Source organism: Ambystoma mexicanum, chromosome 3q, assembly GCF_040938575.1.
Source record: "Ambystoma mexicanum isolate Mex_15411 chromosome 3q, UKY_AmexF1_1, whole genome shotgun sequence".
Classification (NCBI taxonomy): Eukaryota; Metazoa; Chordata; class Amphibia; order Caudata; family Ambystomatidae; genus Ambystoma; species Ambystoma mexicanum.
Window position 1 is genome coordinate 303,179,833 of NC_090926.1, and position 15,336 is coordinate 303,195,168.

Consider the following 15,336-nt stretch of genomic DNA (forward strand, 5'->3'; position numbering starts at 1 on the left):
GGAATGGGGGGGGGGTGGTGTGTGGTTGAGCTTGCTCCACGCGCTATATTCATGTTTTCCACCTGGAGCCATTCTATGTTTAAGCCACTGAAGTGTTTTGTCATTGCTGTACAGCACCCCAAAGCATATTGGATCCCTTGAATTGGGGAGTGGGTAGTAATGAGCTGTTCATGCACAGATGCCTTATAGTTTGTGTTCCACTCTCCTGGCCCTCTTAATGCTGTTTTCCATGCCACAGTTCTAATTTACAGACGGGCCCCTTTACTGGTTTCTCAGCTCTTGTTGATGTTGTCTTGGTATTTCTGATTACTCTGGGAGCACTGGTGCCTGTTGCCCATTTTTTGTGTTTGTCACTGCTTTAGTCAGTGATTGCCTGTTTGAAGATTTGTGATTATTTTACATGTCACTGTTGTAGTCCTCACCCCCCCCCCCCCCTTGCTCGTCCAGTGTCAACTGTTAAGTGGAGAGCACAGACTCACTCTTTCTCTTCTTCTGCAGCAAAAAGCCAAAGATAACCGGGCAGCTCAGCGCATTAACAAGGTACAGAAGGTATGTGTTTGGGAGGGAGAGTGATTGGATTCAGAATTATGGGCTGGTGGGGAGTTGTGGTGCAATGACATTGCATGACTCTTCTTGACTTGCTACTTGAGTTCTTAAAGTATGATTCTTTGAGTTCGGACTGGAGGTGTAGATGCAAGTCAGTTTCCTCTGATTTATTAAAAGGTAGTAAAGTCTGTGGATGAGAATGTATTGGTCTTGGTGCAAAGCCCCCAGAACCAGGGAATCGTGACACTGAAGTTATTGTAATGAACCCCTGGGAACAAATGAATACAATTGTCTTGTCTATCTCTCTTTGATATTGACCTGCATTCTTGATTACCTCTACCAAGGAACCCTCTCCTACTTATTCAGTTTAGCATCCAGCCTATTTTTGAGTTGGTACCTTTCCCGTTCTCTACCCTTTTACTTCTCTGAACTTAAGTTACATTTTCTGGCGGTCCAGTTGTTGAAAAAATGTGTCTAAAGTCCAACTAAGGGCTTCATAAAACCATATCTCAGGCAGTAAAAAAAACTCCATTCTTAGTATAAGGCTTCACCACCTGGGAATGTTGGCAGCATGAACAGAGCAGTCCATGCTACCAACATAGAGGGCTGTAGCTTGGTATAAAGAAATTGTAGCATACATATGGTCCAAAGAGAAACAAACACTATGTATTGTAAAAAAAATGTTTTATAAATACATGTAGGCCAAGATCAGTCTTGGGAAAGGGAAGTACTGTCACATATCATATAAACACAATTATAAAAACCAACTCAATACTTAGGCATACAAACCAAAATATAACCTTAGAGGGGCATTAAGCAAGTAAGCGAGTCAAACCTAAAGTTATACATTCAGAATGGCAATCTGCTATTCTTGTGTAATAATCTCGGGTTAGTTACTTTTAGAATACCTTAAATAATTCCAGGGCAGCAGACCCTATTGGTTATACCATACAGTGTTTTTCAATTACAGAATCACTTAATTAGACCAACACTGTTATCTCTTGCAACATATGTAACTTTCTTCTGGTATGAATGGATACAGTTACTCACCAGTGTTACTTATTAGTACACAGTTCAGACGGAGTAACGGTTAGGGAGATTTATCAGTTTTTTGCTTAATCCCCTCTCCTAGTGAGACGCACAAGCATTTCTTGCTGGACTTCTGGACCTTTTTCTTTTTATCCGGAATGAGGGAAGCCTTTTTTCTCCTCATTCATTCTGATTTGCTCTGACATTTGGGAGCTATATTCTTGTTTGTTTTATATGGAAGCTGCTTGCCTATCATGGATATGGAGGAATCTTACACCACTTTTGCAGCACACAACACCCTTTGGGAACCCCATGGGTTCTCCTTTTTGTCTCAGATTGCCTTAGAACTACTGTTCTTAAGGAAAGAGCGATACTTTGTATCCTTCCTAAAACTTGTTCTTATGAGAGATTAGCACACACACTACCTTATGTGGTGTGCTAAGGGGATACCTAGTATCACCCTACTCTGCTGTGAAAACCAATATGGTCACCTATGTTCTAGCATGGTGGCTCGTATCTCCTCCCCCCCCCCCCCCCCCCAACCATTTTGGGAGGGGGAAGTGTGTGTGTGTGTGTGTGTGTGTGTGTGTGTGTGTGTGTGTGTGTGTTTTTTTTTTTTTTTCTTTCTTTCTTTCTTTTGTCTTTGGCGTGAACCCTTGGGTGTCCCCTCCTAGGCTGCAGTGCGTCTGCGAAGGCAGGAAGTTGAGAAGGAGTTTAACACTCCCATTCCCTTTGTCTGCCAGAGTGCCTTTAGGGAACCAGTTCCCACTGGGGGTTGACTTTCCTGATTGGGCAGCCACCCACCCCTTTCTGTAAAATGCTGAGTTTGCAGAGGAATGAGTGGGAAAACTGAATACAAGTTGAGGTTCCTGAGGTAGAAGGCAAGTTGACCACTGAAACAGAAGATCCAAAGCTGAAGACTAACAGAGAAGCCTACAGACCCTTCCAGTAGCCGTGAACAGACCACTGCTGTCCTGACCCTGTTTTCATATTGACAGAGGAGCTCTGAAGCTGAAGACCACTCCTTCCCTTTGGCTGTTGGACCAACCAGCCCCAAGACGAACTACAAATCGAGCCATCTCCCAAGGTGCTGTGACTTTCCAGGGCTGCAAACAGAATCGAAAAATATTGACCGGGAGATAATGGTACTTTGTTGGAGCTGATAAAAGGGTGCTAAAACCACCGACCAACCTAGGAGACCAAAGAAATCCGTGACAAGGGTCCTCTCTCACAACTGCTGCTGTCATGTCCCATTCAGAGTCCTTCCTTTTGTCACCAGACCGAGGAATCGGGAGAGCGCGTCCGTCGCTGCTGCACAGGAGAGAATCAAGCTAAGTTTGCTTTTTCTAACCTTAAGGTACTGTGGGGCTGAAGATGGAACTTAAACTGAAACGACTTCGACTTAAAAGGTAACTGGAGTGAGTTAAAAGGTGTTTGTGTGTCCACCCATACCACTGCCCTAGGCTTTACAGCTTGTGTCCTTGAGGGTGTCCCTCGCAGGGCCACTGTAACTTGGATTATCTTGCTAAGCATTTTGATTCTAGTGACTAAAGTATCCTGATGCCTTTCCAGCTGCTACATAAGACTTTTTATCCGCTCCTACATTTACTTTTTGCTAGTTAGGGATTGGATTTACAAAGCATTAGAAGCCATAAAGTGTTACTAGAACATCTAAAATGCTCAAGTGTGTTTAATCATCCTGTTCCGTACCTAAGACTTTGTCTGCTGTGACTTTATGATCTGTATGCAATTACCATTTATCTATATTCTATGCAAGTGCACTTGTTTAATAGTAATACGGTAGAACTGTCATTAGTGTCATTCTCTGTAACAATTGTAATGCGATGCAACTACAATTGAAGCAGTCCCCATTGAAAAGTTTTGTTTGTTTCCTATGTGTTTTGGTTATCTAAAGGGTATTTACCTACCTGCTTTGTGTATATAAAATACATATATTTTGATATAGCTTTGTATATGTTTTTCTTTGGATTATTGTATTGACTGGGTTCAGTGCTCACATCCCCCTCCTAAAATAAACCTGGCTGTTAAGCAATTCTACCAGAGCCTTTTGGTAGTACAGACTTTTATTACGAGTTGGAGAGCTGTATACCAATGGTTCGTTTTTATAGAGTCTTACATCAAGTGGACTTTAGCAAAACTCCCTTAACGGTAACTTGACTAAGTATACTTTCTAGAGCGGTCTTAAGCCACTTACTTCAGAGAAATCCAACATTACAGTTTCAGAAGAGCAGCAGCTATTAAAGGTCTGTATAACCTATTGTTATTGAACATTTACACTATGTCTGTTCAGGAATAGACAGTTTAAACAATGATACTTTATTTAGAAGTGTAGAATACAGTTCTAAGGTAAGTAAGAGCTCTTGGTAGACTTTTAAGGAAGGCAATAAGCCTTTCAGGGTAAGTAAGGACCCATGTTCTTTTGAGAGGGGCTACAAACGGTTATGGAGAATTCTCAAAAAATGTGCTAATTCCCTTCACCTTAGAGACCCCCCAGCAACTTTGCTGGATTTTGAGGACTTGATTTTTTTACCTGGAGTGTGTGTGTGACCCTTTTCCCACGCATGTATTTTGATATGTGTTTTACCTCTGTGTTCTTTGGTTATGGAGTCTAAACAACTACATAGGCATCATCTTTTCATTTGTGTCACACAGCAACCTCAGTGTAGTGGCACAGGGAAGCCTTTCAGTCTTTCCCAAGGTTTAACTACCTTCTCTGGGATAAACTACTGTTTCCCAGAGTAAGTAAAGTGAAATTGACTTTGCTAGTCTTTTTAAATCCTAGACCCAGCACACCCTATCTTAAAAAAAGAGTGATGGAGGGGTTACTTAGTATCCCCTGTGGCTAGATACTCATGTAGCAGTCAAATGCTACCCTTTCCTCTCAGAATAGCTGGTGGCAGTGGTTGTAGTTGTAGCTCCGTAAACATTTTATTGCGGGAGCAATGTTTTTCAAGATGGTGTCTGAGCCCCTTCTGTAAAAATAGGTCCTGGTCTTCTTTTTTCGCTATTTCTTTGTGGAAAGGTCCTTCTAGGGTTTCTCTGCACACCAAACCAGGTTTGGTCTCTTTGTTGATTCGCCTTTGGCAGGCTTCAGGAGTGAAGACCGCCTCTGGAGCCCGAGTGTCCAGGGTGGGCAGGAAGAAAGGGACGTGTCCGAAATGCCCTGTGCTTAATCTCCTAGGAGACCCAAATGCACTCTGTGGTGATTGGCTGGCTGACTGTCCGTCTGGCAAGGACAGCCACCCAGTTGGGTGTGTGACAGATAGGCTGGAATGAATGGGAGAGAACTGAATAAAAGGCGAGTCTCAAGCTTGAAGAGGATGGCTGCTGCAACTCCTGGACCGTTGGTTTGTCCGGTGAAGCCCTGTTGCAGGTCCAAATTGCCAAGTTCACCTCTACAGAGAAGCCCTGCAAGGACGAATTCTCCCTTTCAGTTGGTGGGACCAATCAACTCAACAGTAAGCCACATGGACGCCTCTCTCTGAGATGGTTGCATTTTCCTCAGAGTGCTGCAGGAAACCGTATAACCAGGGAGAGGGACACCAGCTTGTGTTCCTTTCTTCCAGCCACCGAATTGAAGTTAGCAAGTTGCGAGCTTTTTGACCAGTCCGATTGCAGTGCAGGACTGCCCCGACGTCCTCCCTCTTGTCCCCATGACTGAGGCCCAAGAACGGCGAGATCCATAGGAACTGCCAGGAACAGAAGTCACCAGCTGCAGCTTTTTCTTCATTGAAAGATACTGTGAAACTAGGCCGAGAGTACTTACCTCTCACGTTGAAAGTGCTTGAAACTTTTGCAACTTGCAGGCCTAATCAGCTTGTGACCCAACATATGATTCTTATTTTTACAAACTACTTCTGAGAACTTGTGCAGAGACTTTTCCGTTTTACTACTGTTAGGCAAAGTTTGTATGCAGTACCCTTTGGGACCACTACACACAACTAGGACTACAGGTGTAAGCAAAACCAATCTTTGGTATAAGTCTGTACTAAAGTATTTTTTTTTTTTATTGTAACATAGTTTATTACAAACTTTTATTAGAATTTTTTTACTCCCATTTCGCTCATTTTTCACATAATTCTAATTGATACACAATTCTTATCAAATTTACTACTAAAATGCCTTCCAATTAGTTCATGATCTTATCCAGAAAGTTTATAACTGAACAGGTTAGATGCACCGAGCTCCCGCTTAGAATGCGAAACAACCATTCGTCCATATTTCCATCGACGGGTGCAAATTTACTAAGATGGAGTCTCCTTAGGTCTTTAAGCAGCGGACATTCTGTTATTAAATGTTTTAGATATTCACTTTTAACTAAACAGTATCTACAGACATCGTTTGTATCCTGATCATGTTGCATCGACAGAATTTCCTTCGATTTTAGTGCGTTCAAGCGCTGTCTAAGGAAGCCGTCGCGATGTCTTGATGTAAATTGCTGTAAGTAAAGTGGTATCTTATCAAGTTTATTCATTGTTGGACCTAAATCTGATGCTGTAGCTAGTTTTTTGTACTTGGACAGATTTTGGATCCACGACCACTGTTTTAGCTTTCTTTTTGCAATTTGAGGCTGAGCCAACAGCATCTCCATAGGTATGTCAGTTGCTTGTAATATCGCCTTAAGCCTTTTGGTCCATGCCCTTAGTAGGTCCACATATGGTCGAGTGTCAGCGAAATAATTTCATATGCTGGTTCTGGCATTATCTTTCTTAATAGTGCCATCTATTTCCACATCACAGTTGCATATAGCTCATCTAGTGCCAATTCATTTCGAATGATGACCTTTGATATATATTTTGGCAACCTCAACACTCGTTTCCAAAAGGTCCCTTCCAATTGAGACCAAATTCTATGGGCGATGTTCCATCCTGCTTCAGCTCCAAAAGTGATCGCAGGTATTACTTTCTGTAAGTAAAAGGTGCATACCGGAGCTAAGGTAAATTTGCCATATAAGCTATGGATTCTGGCGCCTTGTATTGCATATGTTCTCATGCGGCGAGAAATATCTTGTATCCAGCTCCATTCACATTCTGATTTATTGATCATTACCCCTAGGTAACGAATTTCAACAATTGCCTCAATCTCATTGTCGATCCTCCAGCTGAAAGTTTTGGTTTTTCTTCCTTTCGATGGACCAATTTTCATTATTTTTGTTTTTTTGACATTTATTCTTAGTTCATTTTTGTTCACATAGGTCTGCAATTTTGAAAGCCATTGTTGCAGGTCTATTTGGGTGGAATCAATCAAAACTAAGTCATCCGCGTATGTTATGCAGCTTATGTGATGCCCATTTATTTTTGGAGGAAAGCACTTTGCCTCATTTAGGGCCTCAGGTACATCAGCAATGAACAATTTGAATAGGGAGGCTGCAATGAGGCAACCTTGTTTTACCCGTTTATATGTATCAATAGCATCCGATAACTCACCTTTTTCATTTAACCTAATTCGCACTGATGTCTTTCCATTGAGTGCTTTTATTGGCTTTAATAGATTTTCCGGGCAGCCCCAATTTTTTAGTTTCTGCCACATCTTCTCCCGGCTTATTGTATCGAAGGCTTGGTGCATATCGATGAAGGCCAGAAAAAGATTTGCCCTTTTTCCGAAGGCTTCTAATTTCAACAGATTTATCAGCGTAAAGTTGATCTCTGTCCCGACTCCCTTTTGTAAAACCAATCTGACAACAGTCCGACATGCCTTTTTTGTTTGCCCATGCTGTTAGTTATTTTTGCAAAAAGGTCACAAATCTTGCCAATTGTGTCCAGGAGGTCCATCGGGCGATAGTTGGATGGATCAGCCCGATTGCCCATCTTAAAAATCGGTGCAATTATCGTTGTTGTCCATGATGCTGGTAATAACCTTAAGTCAGCAATTCTAGAGAATAGCTTTCCGATGAATATAGACCATCCTTGTTTATGCGCCTTAAGCATCACATTCGATATGCCATCAGGCCCAGCTGCTCTTGAGTTTTTTAGCTTGGCAATAACATGACTTGTGTCTTCTGTGGTCTCCCGTATATCCCAACTTATAGCAGCTTCCACTGGTGCAGTTGAGATTATGTTTTTACTCTTGGAAAACACCACCTTGTAGTGTTTATTCCAGTCTCCGTCGGCCACCCCATTAACCATCGAGTCGTTTTGATTTCCAAGACCCATTTTCAAAATGCGCCAGATCTTGCTTGAATTTGTTTTTATAGAGGACAACACCGCCTCACCCTGTTCTTGATCATGTAAATATGAAAAAGCTTTTACTCAATTACGGTATTTTTGTTGTCGTTTAATTTGACCAAGGGCGCCTACGCCTCCTTTGATCTTTAATTTACATATATCCTTGTGTGCTTGTTTCTTTTCAATGTTTACACACTTACTCCATTCGTAAGTATGTATTTTTGTATTTTGTACCTTTAATAAAGACCTCACACTTTGACAGCGTAGTAGCGTTACATAGTCTATTGACTCTCGGGATGTTTTGTCTAGTATTTGAAAGGCTTCAGTCAATTGAGTTACTTGTTGTTCTTTTACTCTGAGCCTATTTCGCCCGTTATTTTTCTCTATTGGTTGATTCGAGATTGATGATTCCAATTTCCGGGGTATCAGTACAGACATTACCAGAACATCATGGTCGCTGTTCTCAGTTGGAATTAGTTTCAGCTTTTTGATTTTATTCCATATATTTTTGAGATCCAAATATAGTCCAAGATCTTATCATGACCCATGTTATGTCAGTATAATTGGGTGGTATATCACCATTAACGTGACCATTAACCACATCAGTCACGTGCATCCATTTCAGCATCCCATTTTGCTCTTCTAGATGGGATCCTTTGCGCTTCCTTGGTGCTTTCATGAATAAGATCTTTTTTTCCATTGAACCAAGCAATGTTCATATCCCCCACACATAATTGGTAACTCATGATGGCTCATTAGATTTTTATCAATTACCTCCATTATTGATGTTATACAATTTTCGGAGGTAATCTTAACAGGATTCCAGTACACGTTAATTAGTAGTAACTGCAGTAATTTCATTCTCGGTCGTTTGTTAGGATTTGACAGATTGGCTTTAGAAGTTACCTCAGCTACACTTGACTCGCCCTCCTTCTTTATAGGTTTAGCAGGCTGAGCAATTTTGTCTCACACGAATAGACTTGGTTTACGAGGTGTTAAGTTTCTTATACATTTTCTTGACCTGCCAGTTTCTCTATTCGGAACCTAATATTTTTTTTTTCCTTTTTTTTTATTCTACAAGAACCCACGCCTTGGATATTTGGTATGGTCGGTGCAGTTTTGAGCGTTTTTGCGGCACCACTAAATATCCTAAAAGACATTTTTGAAGTCGAACAGTGGGGAGCTACCAAAGGCAGTAGAATAGGTTTTTTTTATCTGAACTTTCCATGTTTGGTTTTCCAAGGGGCACATCAGAACTTGAATGAACTACAAATACACACTCCTTTGCAGCGGCCGTTCTAGTGTCATCGGCTTTGCTAGTCATCATCTCGTTTACTTGCATACTACTGGACTGCCCCTCTCTCCCATCTGTAGGAGTTATGTTTTTGTTTCCCCGTAGGTCACATGCAATATGTTCAACAGTTTTTTCCACTACGATTTTTTTAGTGGCATTGAGCTCCTCTCCTTGGATGTAACACTGAGTTCTGACGTTTATTCCTTGGCACACCTGTCTTAAATCTATACAGGGTGTGATGTTTCCACGAGAGCATTTGTTTCATACATCCCAGGACCGCCTCCATTAGCGTGTTTTTTTCGATATTGTCTTTCATGGCTATGTCACTCAGCCTGTTTTGCCAGACTGTAGACTTTTTTGCCTCTTTATCCAATCGCTCTTGCAACATTGAAGTCAGGCTTTCCATTTTCAGTAGTTTTTCAATTATTTGGCTTAATATTGAGCCATTGTTTTGAGTTGCTTCATTTAATATTTCATAAAGCTTTGTGAACAGGATAAAAGCAAGTGACGTTGTGGCCAGCACATTGTGTATCTGTATAGCCGCGGCCACCGACAGATTAGATTTTGTCAAAGACTCTTTTTCTCCAAGACTATTTTGCTTTTCTATATTTGCGCTTTTCAGCTCAATACCGCCTTGGGCAGGTGATCCCACAAATCCTGGCGGCCGAGGCTCCGTCTCATTCTGCATCCTTGGGGTATAGCGATGTGACATATTCTTCGCCGGTAAGCGATTTTCCACATTGCATTGTATAGGCATGCTAACGCGTTTTTGTCCTTTTGTTTGATCTCCTTGTTTAGGCACTGACTCCGAGCTTATTGTAAGCACATTGTGCATCACTTGAGTTGGAGTGCTTGTTTGTATTATTTGTTGTAGGTTTCCCGCTCCCAATAACTGAAGTTTGTCTGACTCCAAGTGAGCTCTCAAATGCCTGTCATTTGTTTTGTTGGTTTTAGCAAAACTCTCCGTCAGTTTAACCTTCATTATTTCAAAGTCTGCTTTCAGCCGCTCTGTAAGTCTTGCTTCTCGTCCTGCCAGATCAAACCTGTTGGATTGTGTCATTATCTCACTTGACGCATTCAAACTCATATTACTAGACATCTGTGGGGCACTAATCGCAATCTCATCCAACAGGTCTGAATGTCCTTTCTCTACCGATGCAATTGCACACTTATCGTTTTTCTTAGTTTTAATTTTTCCATTGTTATGGTCATTTGATATTATGGACAGATTTTCTGTAAAGTGTCGCTCTATGGCGGCGTTGTTTGAATTACCAGCCTCCATAGGGAACATGAACTTGAAGATTTTCGTCTGTGAAAGCCCGTGGCTCTTCATCTCTAAAAGCTCAATGTCACTTACATCGAACAGAGATTGGAAGGCTGCAGTGTTCATTTCAATCACTTTAAGTGCCTCTTCGGGACTTGTGCTTACACTAATGTTCTCATTTTCTTTTTTGTTAGTTTCTTCACTGATGACAGTCCCCTCGTGTTCAGTGACCTCTGCCATGCACACAGGCTGACCGCCACCACACTAACAGTTTCAGCCTCGGGAGAAGCAACTTTCCCATTACTCACTGAGGAGCTCTTTCATATCGCCAATTTTGTTAATGCTAACAGTCTGTTAGTTGCTATTTGCGCAAGGGATGGCAACGCTGCTTTAAATGTTCAAGTAGTTCCAAAAATTTGACTAAAGGGCACTGACTCCTCCCGCTGCTCACGTGTCCAATCATAGCCCCCAGATTACAAGTTAATACAGAATCTTCGTCCTGCCGGCACATATGTTCCTTCAAGGGACTAGCCCATGGCTGCAGGGATTGCTTTAATTTAGAACGAGTCAACAGCCCATTTTTGGCCATATTTTCTGCTTACCTCTGCTTTCAGCTGCGGACTGCTGCCGACTGTTCTCTGCGCACGACTTGCGCGCGCTCCGTGCTTGCCTGGAGTTTTTAAGGAAATTAGGGCTTGTTTTCCTTACAGGAACAGCAGAAAATGAAGTACAGGCACAAATCCAATGTTCTTTAGCCAGTAGCTGCAGCTCCTCTTTGGGTCACAACTGCTGCAGACTGAACTCTGCGCACGAACTCTGCACACAAACTCTGCAGTTTTGATAGCAGAGCTGAGCAGCTAGGCTTATCTCAAGAGGGGAATGTGAGCAGTAATGATGTTACACAGAGGTCTACAATCACAAGTGTTCAAGTAAACTCTTATACTCAAGGTTTCTTTGATAAATACTTATTAATTTATCTGTCAGTTATAAAACATTCATTAGAAGGAGGCAATATAATAACACACAAATATACTTCAATACTAATTCTGAATGCTTTCAAGAGTGGTAAAAGGCAAAGATTATTAAAACATCAAAGGTTACAATTCTTCTTAGACAGTGTAAATACTTTGAGTTCACCGAAAGAGTCAATTCAATAGGCCAGGCCAAAGTCAATGGGCTAAAGTCTTGGATAGGATAAAGCTTTTCTGGTAAGTAAACGGTAAAGTCTCTGCACAAGTTCTTAGAAGTAGTTTGTAAAAAGAAGAATCCTATGTTGGCTCACAAGCTGATTAGGCCTGCGAGTTGCAAAAGTTTCAAGCACTTTCACCGCGTGAGTGAAGTACTCTGATTTCACAGTACCTTACAACGAAGCAAAAGATGCAGATGATGACTTCTGTTCCTGACGGTGTTAGGCAGAATCATATGCAGTGCCCTTTGGGACCACTGCACACAATTAAGGCTACAAGTGGTAGTACCTTTGGTACAAGCCTGTACTACATAGTAAAAGTGGTAGCAATGGCTGAGCAGCCAGACTTATCTCAAGAGCAAATGAGCAGTAGTAGAGATTACACAAAGGACTACAATTACTGTGACTCAAACACTTACTCAAGGTTTCTGGTTAAAAAAAATAGAACTACATTTATTTTTAAACCATCTGTTCACAAAACACTTCATTTCTATTAAAATAAAATCACACTCTAAATATACTACACACAACCAATTTCGCTTGTGGAGATCAATTCAAGGTAGGTACACTTGGATTTGACAGACTAGTGTTGTGAAACAAAGATGTTACTGTGGGTTAATACGCGATCACTTTTTGACAGTAATGACTGTTCGGTCTTACGAAAGAAAAGCGTACCCGCGGGAAGTAATGTAACCGAAGTCAAACACACTTAGAACATAGAATTAACACGAGAATAGGGGATAAAAATCATAGGCAATACTTTTGTCAAGGCAAATAGAATCAGAGGACACTTTCTAAAAAGTAGATAAGTCAATAGGTCTGCACCGTGTCAAAATGGGAATGAATCCTGTTGTCGAGGATCACAAGGTTAGAACAGTTCACGATTTGCGATTGCCAGGAGTACTTGGATAATTGTCAAAGGGAAGCAAAAGATATAAGAGGGAGGGAGGGAGGGAAGGAAGGAAAGGACAAGCCTTTGGTGAGGAAAAAGGGTTCAACCCAGTTCCTCAAGGTCGAACACAGTACCTTCTTCGTTTGAAGAAAGCTGGTGCTACGGCATTTGTTCCTGTAGACTCGCGGTTCCTGGAGCTTCAGTCGTGGGGACAAGGACGACATCTGGAGCGATCTGCACTACCCAAGGATGAAGCCTGCAGCAGCGAAGCAACAGTGAATAAAAGGTGTGCTCTTTAAAACAGACGAGGGCTCTTCAGATGGCTATCCGGACCACTACTACTGTGTGCATCTATTTCAACCAAGAAGAGGATTCTCTGGCTGTTGAAGGTGAGTTGGTTGATCCCATCAGGCTCAAGGGAAGAAGACTCCAAACTGGATCTTCTCTGTCGTTGAAGGGTAGATGGCTCAGGACTGCAGCAGGGCTTCACCGGGACTCAGGAGTTGCAGCAGCCATCTTCTTCTCAGCTTCTCTTCGGTTCTTGCAGTTCCAGTGGCGACTCTGACTTCCAGCCCAAGAGTCCTGCCTTTTTATGTCAAAATCCCCCATTCACACAGCCTGGCTGTCAATCGGCCAGCAGGTGGGTTGTCCGGCCCGGACAGCCACCTCAGCCAATCGACACAACGTGCGACTTGGGTCTCCAAGGAGACCCTGTGCAGGGGATGACTAAACCCCTCCCTCACATTCAGCCCACCTAGACACCCAGGCGCCAAAGGAGGGCTTCTTCGCAGAAGCCCGCCAAAGGACGGTGAACAAAGAAGGCAATCCTGGTTTGGCACAAAAAGTAAAACACAAGAAGGACTTTAACAAAAAGAAATGGCGACTAAACCTGACCAGAGCCAAAATAAAATGTATTTGGTGAAGCAGGTTTATGTTCGAGGCTAATACAATAGCCTAAAGCAGTAGCACGTTTATATACTATAATCGTGGTAGAAAAGTTAGGGTAGAGACCACTGTCACCAGCCAAGTCTTAATGTTAAGGGAACGAAACAAGGCTCCAAGAGGCACAGACATAAAGGGGTAGGAATGAACCCTTTCCGAGACTCCATGTAAGATGGGGTGTATTGGGTCTGCAGTTTAAAGAGACTACATAAAGTTAATGACAACTTTACATGTTTCTGGGGGACAGTAGTCAGCCCCAGAAAAAAATGGAGTCGGGGGAAGTCTCAAAGACAACCCTTTGTTACTGCACGGAAGGTGCTGTGTAAGGCACACAAGAAGTGGGGCTCATGGAGTGGTGTGGCTCCAGAGCCCAAGATCATACAAACAGTAAAAATACACATGGTAAAACACATGTAAGAGTGTGAAAAAAGGCCCACGCTCTTACCAAGTGGAAAAAATAAACCCCAGAAATCCAGCAAAGCTACTGAGGGACTCACTAGGTGAGGGAAATTAGCCATAAATGAGAATTCTCCCCAAAAGTTCCTGCAGATCTCGCTGTTCCTGTGCCTCAGTCGTGGGGACAAGAGGGAGGACGTCGGGGGACTCCTGCACTGGGACTGGTCCAAAAGCTGGCACCTGGCAAACTTCAATTCTGGTAGCTGTAGTAAAGCACACAAACTGGTGTCCCTCTGGTTATAAGGTTTCCTGCTGCACTCTGAGGAAAATGCAACCAGCTCTGAGATTGGTATCCAGGTGGCTTACTGTCGAGTTGATTGGTCCCACCAACTCAAAAGGAGAAGTCGTCCTTGTAGGGGCTTCTATGTCGAGGTGAACTTGGCGATTCGGGCCTGCAGGATTGCTTCACGAGGCAAACCAATGGTCCAGGAGTTGCAGCAGCCGTCCTCTTCAAGCTCGTCTTCGGTTCTTTCGTTCCAGTGGTCGACTCTGCCTTCCAAGCCAAGAGACTTGCCTTTTATTCAGTTCTCTCCCATTCATTCCAGCCTAGCTGTCACTCACCCAGCAGGATGGCTGTCCTTGCATGACAGTCAGCCAGCCAATCACGCCAGAGGTCATTTGGGTCTCCTAGGAGACTAAGCACAGGTTGTTTCGGCACCTCCCTCACTTCCAGTCTTGAAGCCCACTAAAGGCGATTGAAAAAAGGAAACAAACTAGGTTTGGCGCACAGTGCAAAACTCTAGGACCTTTCCACAAAGAAATGGCGAAAAAAGACCATGACCTGTATTACAGAGGGGGCTGTTTTGACCAAAACAAGTCTCCAACGAGGACAAGTGAGGCTACACGACAAGAAATAACTTCTCTAAGATTGTACAGTACCTTTTTGGTCTAAGAAAAGTGCAGCAGATGGCTACTGTTCCTGTGCAGCTTCTGCAGATCCTGGTGTTCCTGGGCCTCAGTCGTGGAGACAAGAGTGAACATTCTGGAGACTCCTGCACTGCAATAGGATGGTCACTGACCGCAACCGGCGATCTTCAAACAAGTGGCACTTCAGTGTTTCAGCTCCTTGCGTCTACCGCAAATAACACCACAGTTCCTGGCTGTCGAGATGGGCTTTCCTTGCATCTGGAGTACAGCACTCTGTTGAGGTGGTTCAGGCTTGGTCAGTCCGGCTTTATAGGAGTCCGGAGGATCTTCCTGGGACTCTTGGCCAACCAGCTTAAAAGCAACGCACACAATCTGGTGTTCCTCTCCCCGGCTATTTGGTTCCAGCAGCAACAGCAGTGGAATTTCAACCAGCTCCGAGAGGATGTCCAGGTGGCTTACTTTGGAGTTGATTGGTCTCACCAACTCAAGGGGAGAAGTCGTCCTTGCAGGGCTTATCTGTTGGGGAGAATTCTCAGAAATGTGCTAATTCCCTCTACCTTAGAGACCCCCAGCAACTTTGCTGGATTTTGAGGACCTAATTTTTCTTACCTGGAGAGAGCGAGACCCTTTTTCCCCACTCTCTCATGTATTTTAATGTGATTGTGTACAGCATGT

The 15,336-nt window shown here is 42.9% G+C and overlaps 1 protein-coding gene across 3 annotated transcripts in view; it reads left to right on the forward strand.

The window, feature by feature from the left end:
• The window catches only part of KMT2D (lysine methyltransferase 2D), a 2,224,302-nt gene that overhangs the window by 1,082,459 nt on the left and 1,126,507 nt on the right, over positions 1 to 15,336 (forward strand). For 2 of the 3 annotated variants that reach the window (XM_069653836.1, XM_069653838.1), the window contains one exon: positions 499 to 549. In XM_069653836.1, the coding sequence (XP_069509937.1) occupies positions 499 to 549 (51 nt within the window). The remainder of the gene's footprint in view (positions 1 to 498; positions 550 to 15,336) is intronic. The other variant, XM_069653837.1, reaches the window with a different exon arrangement.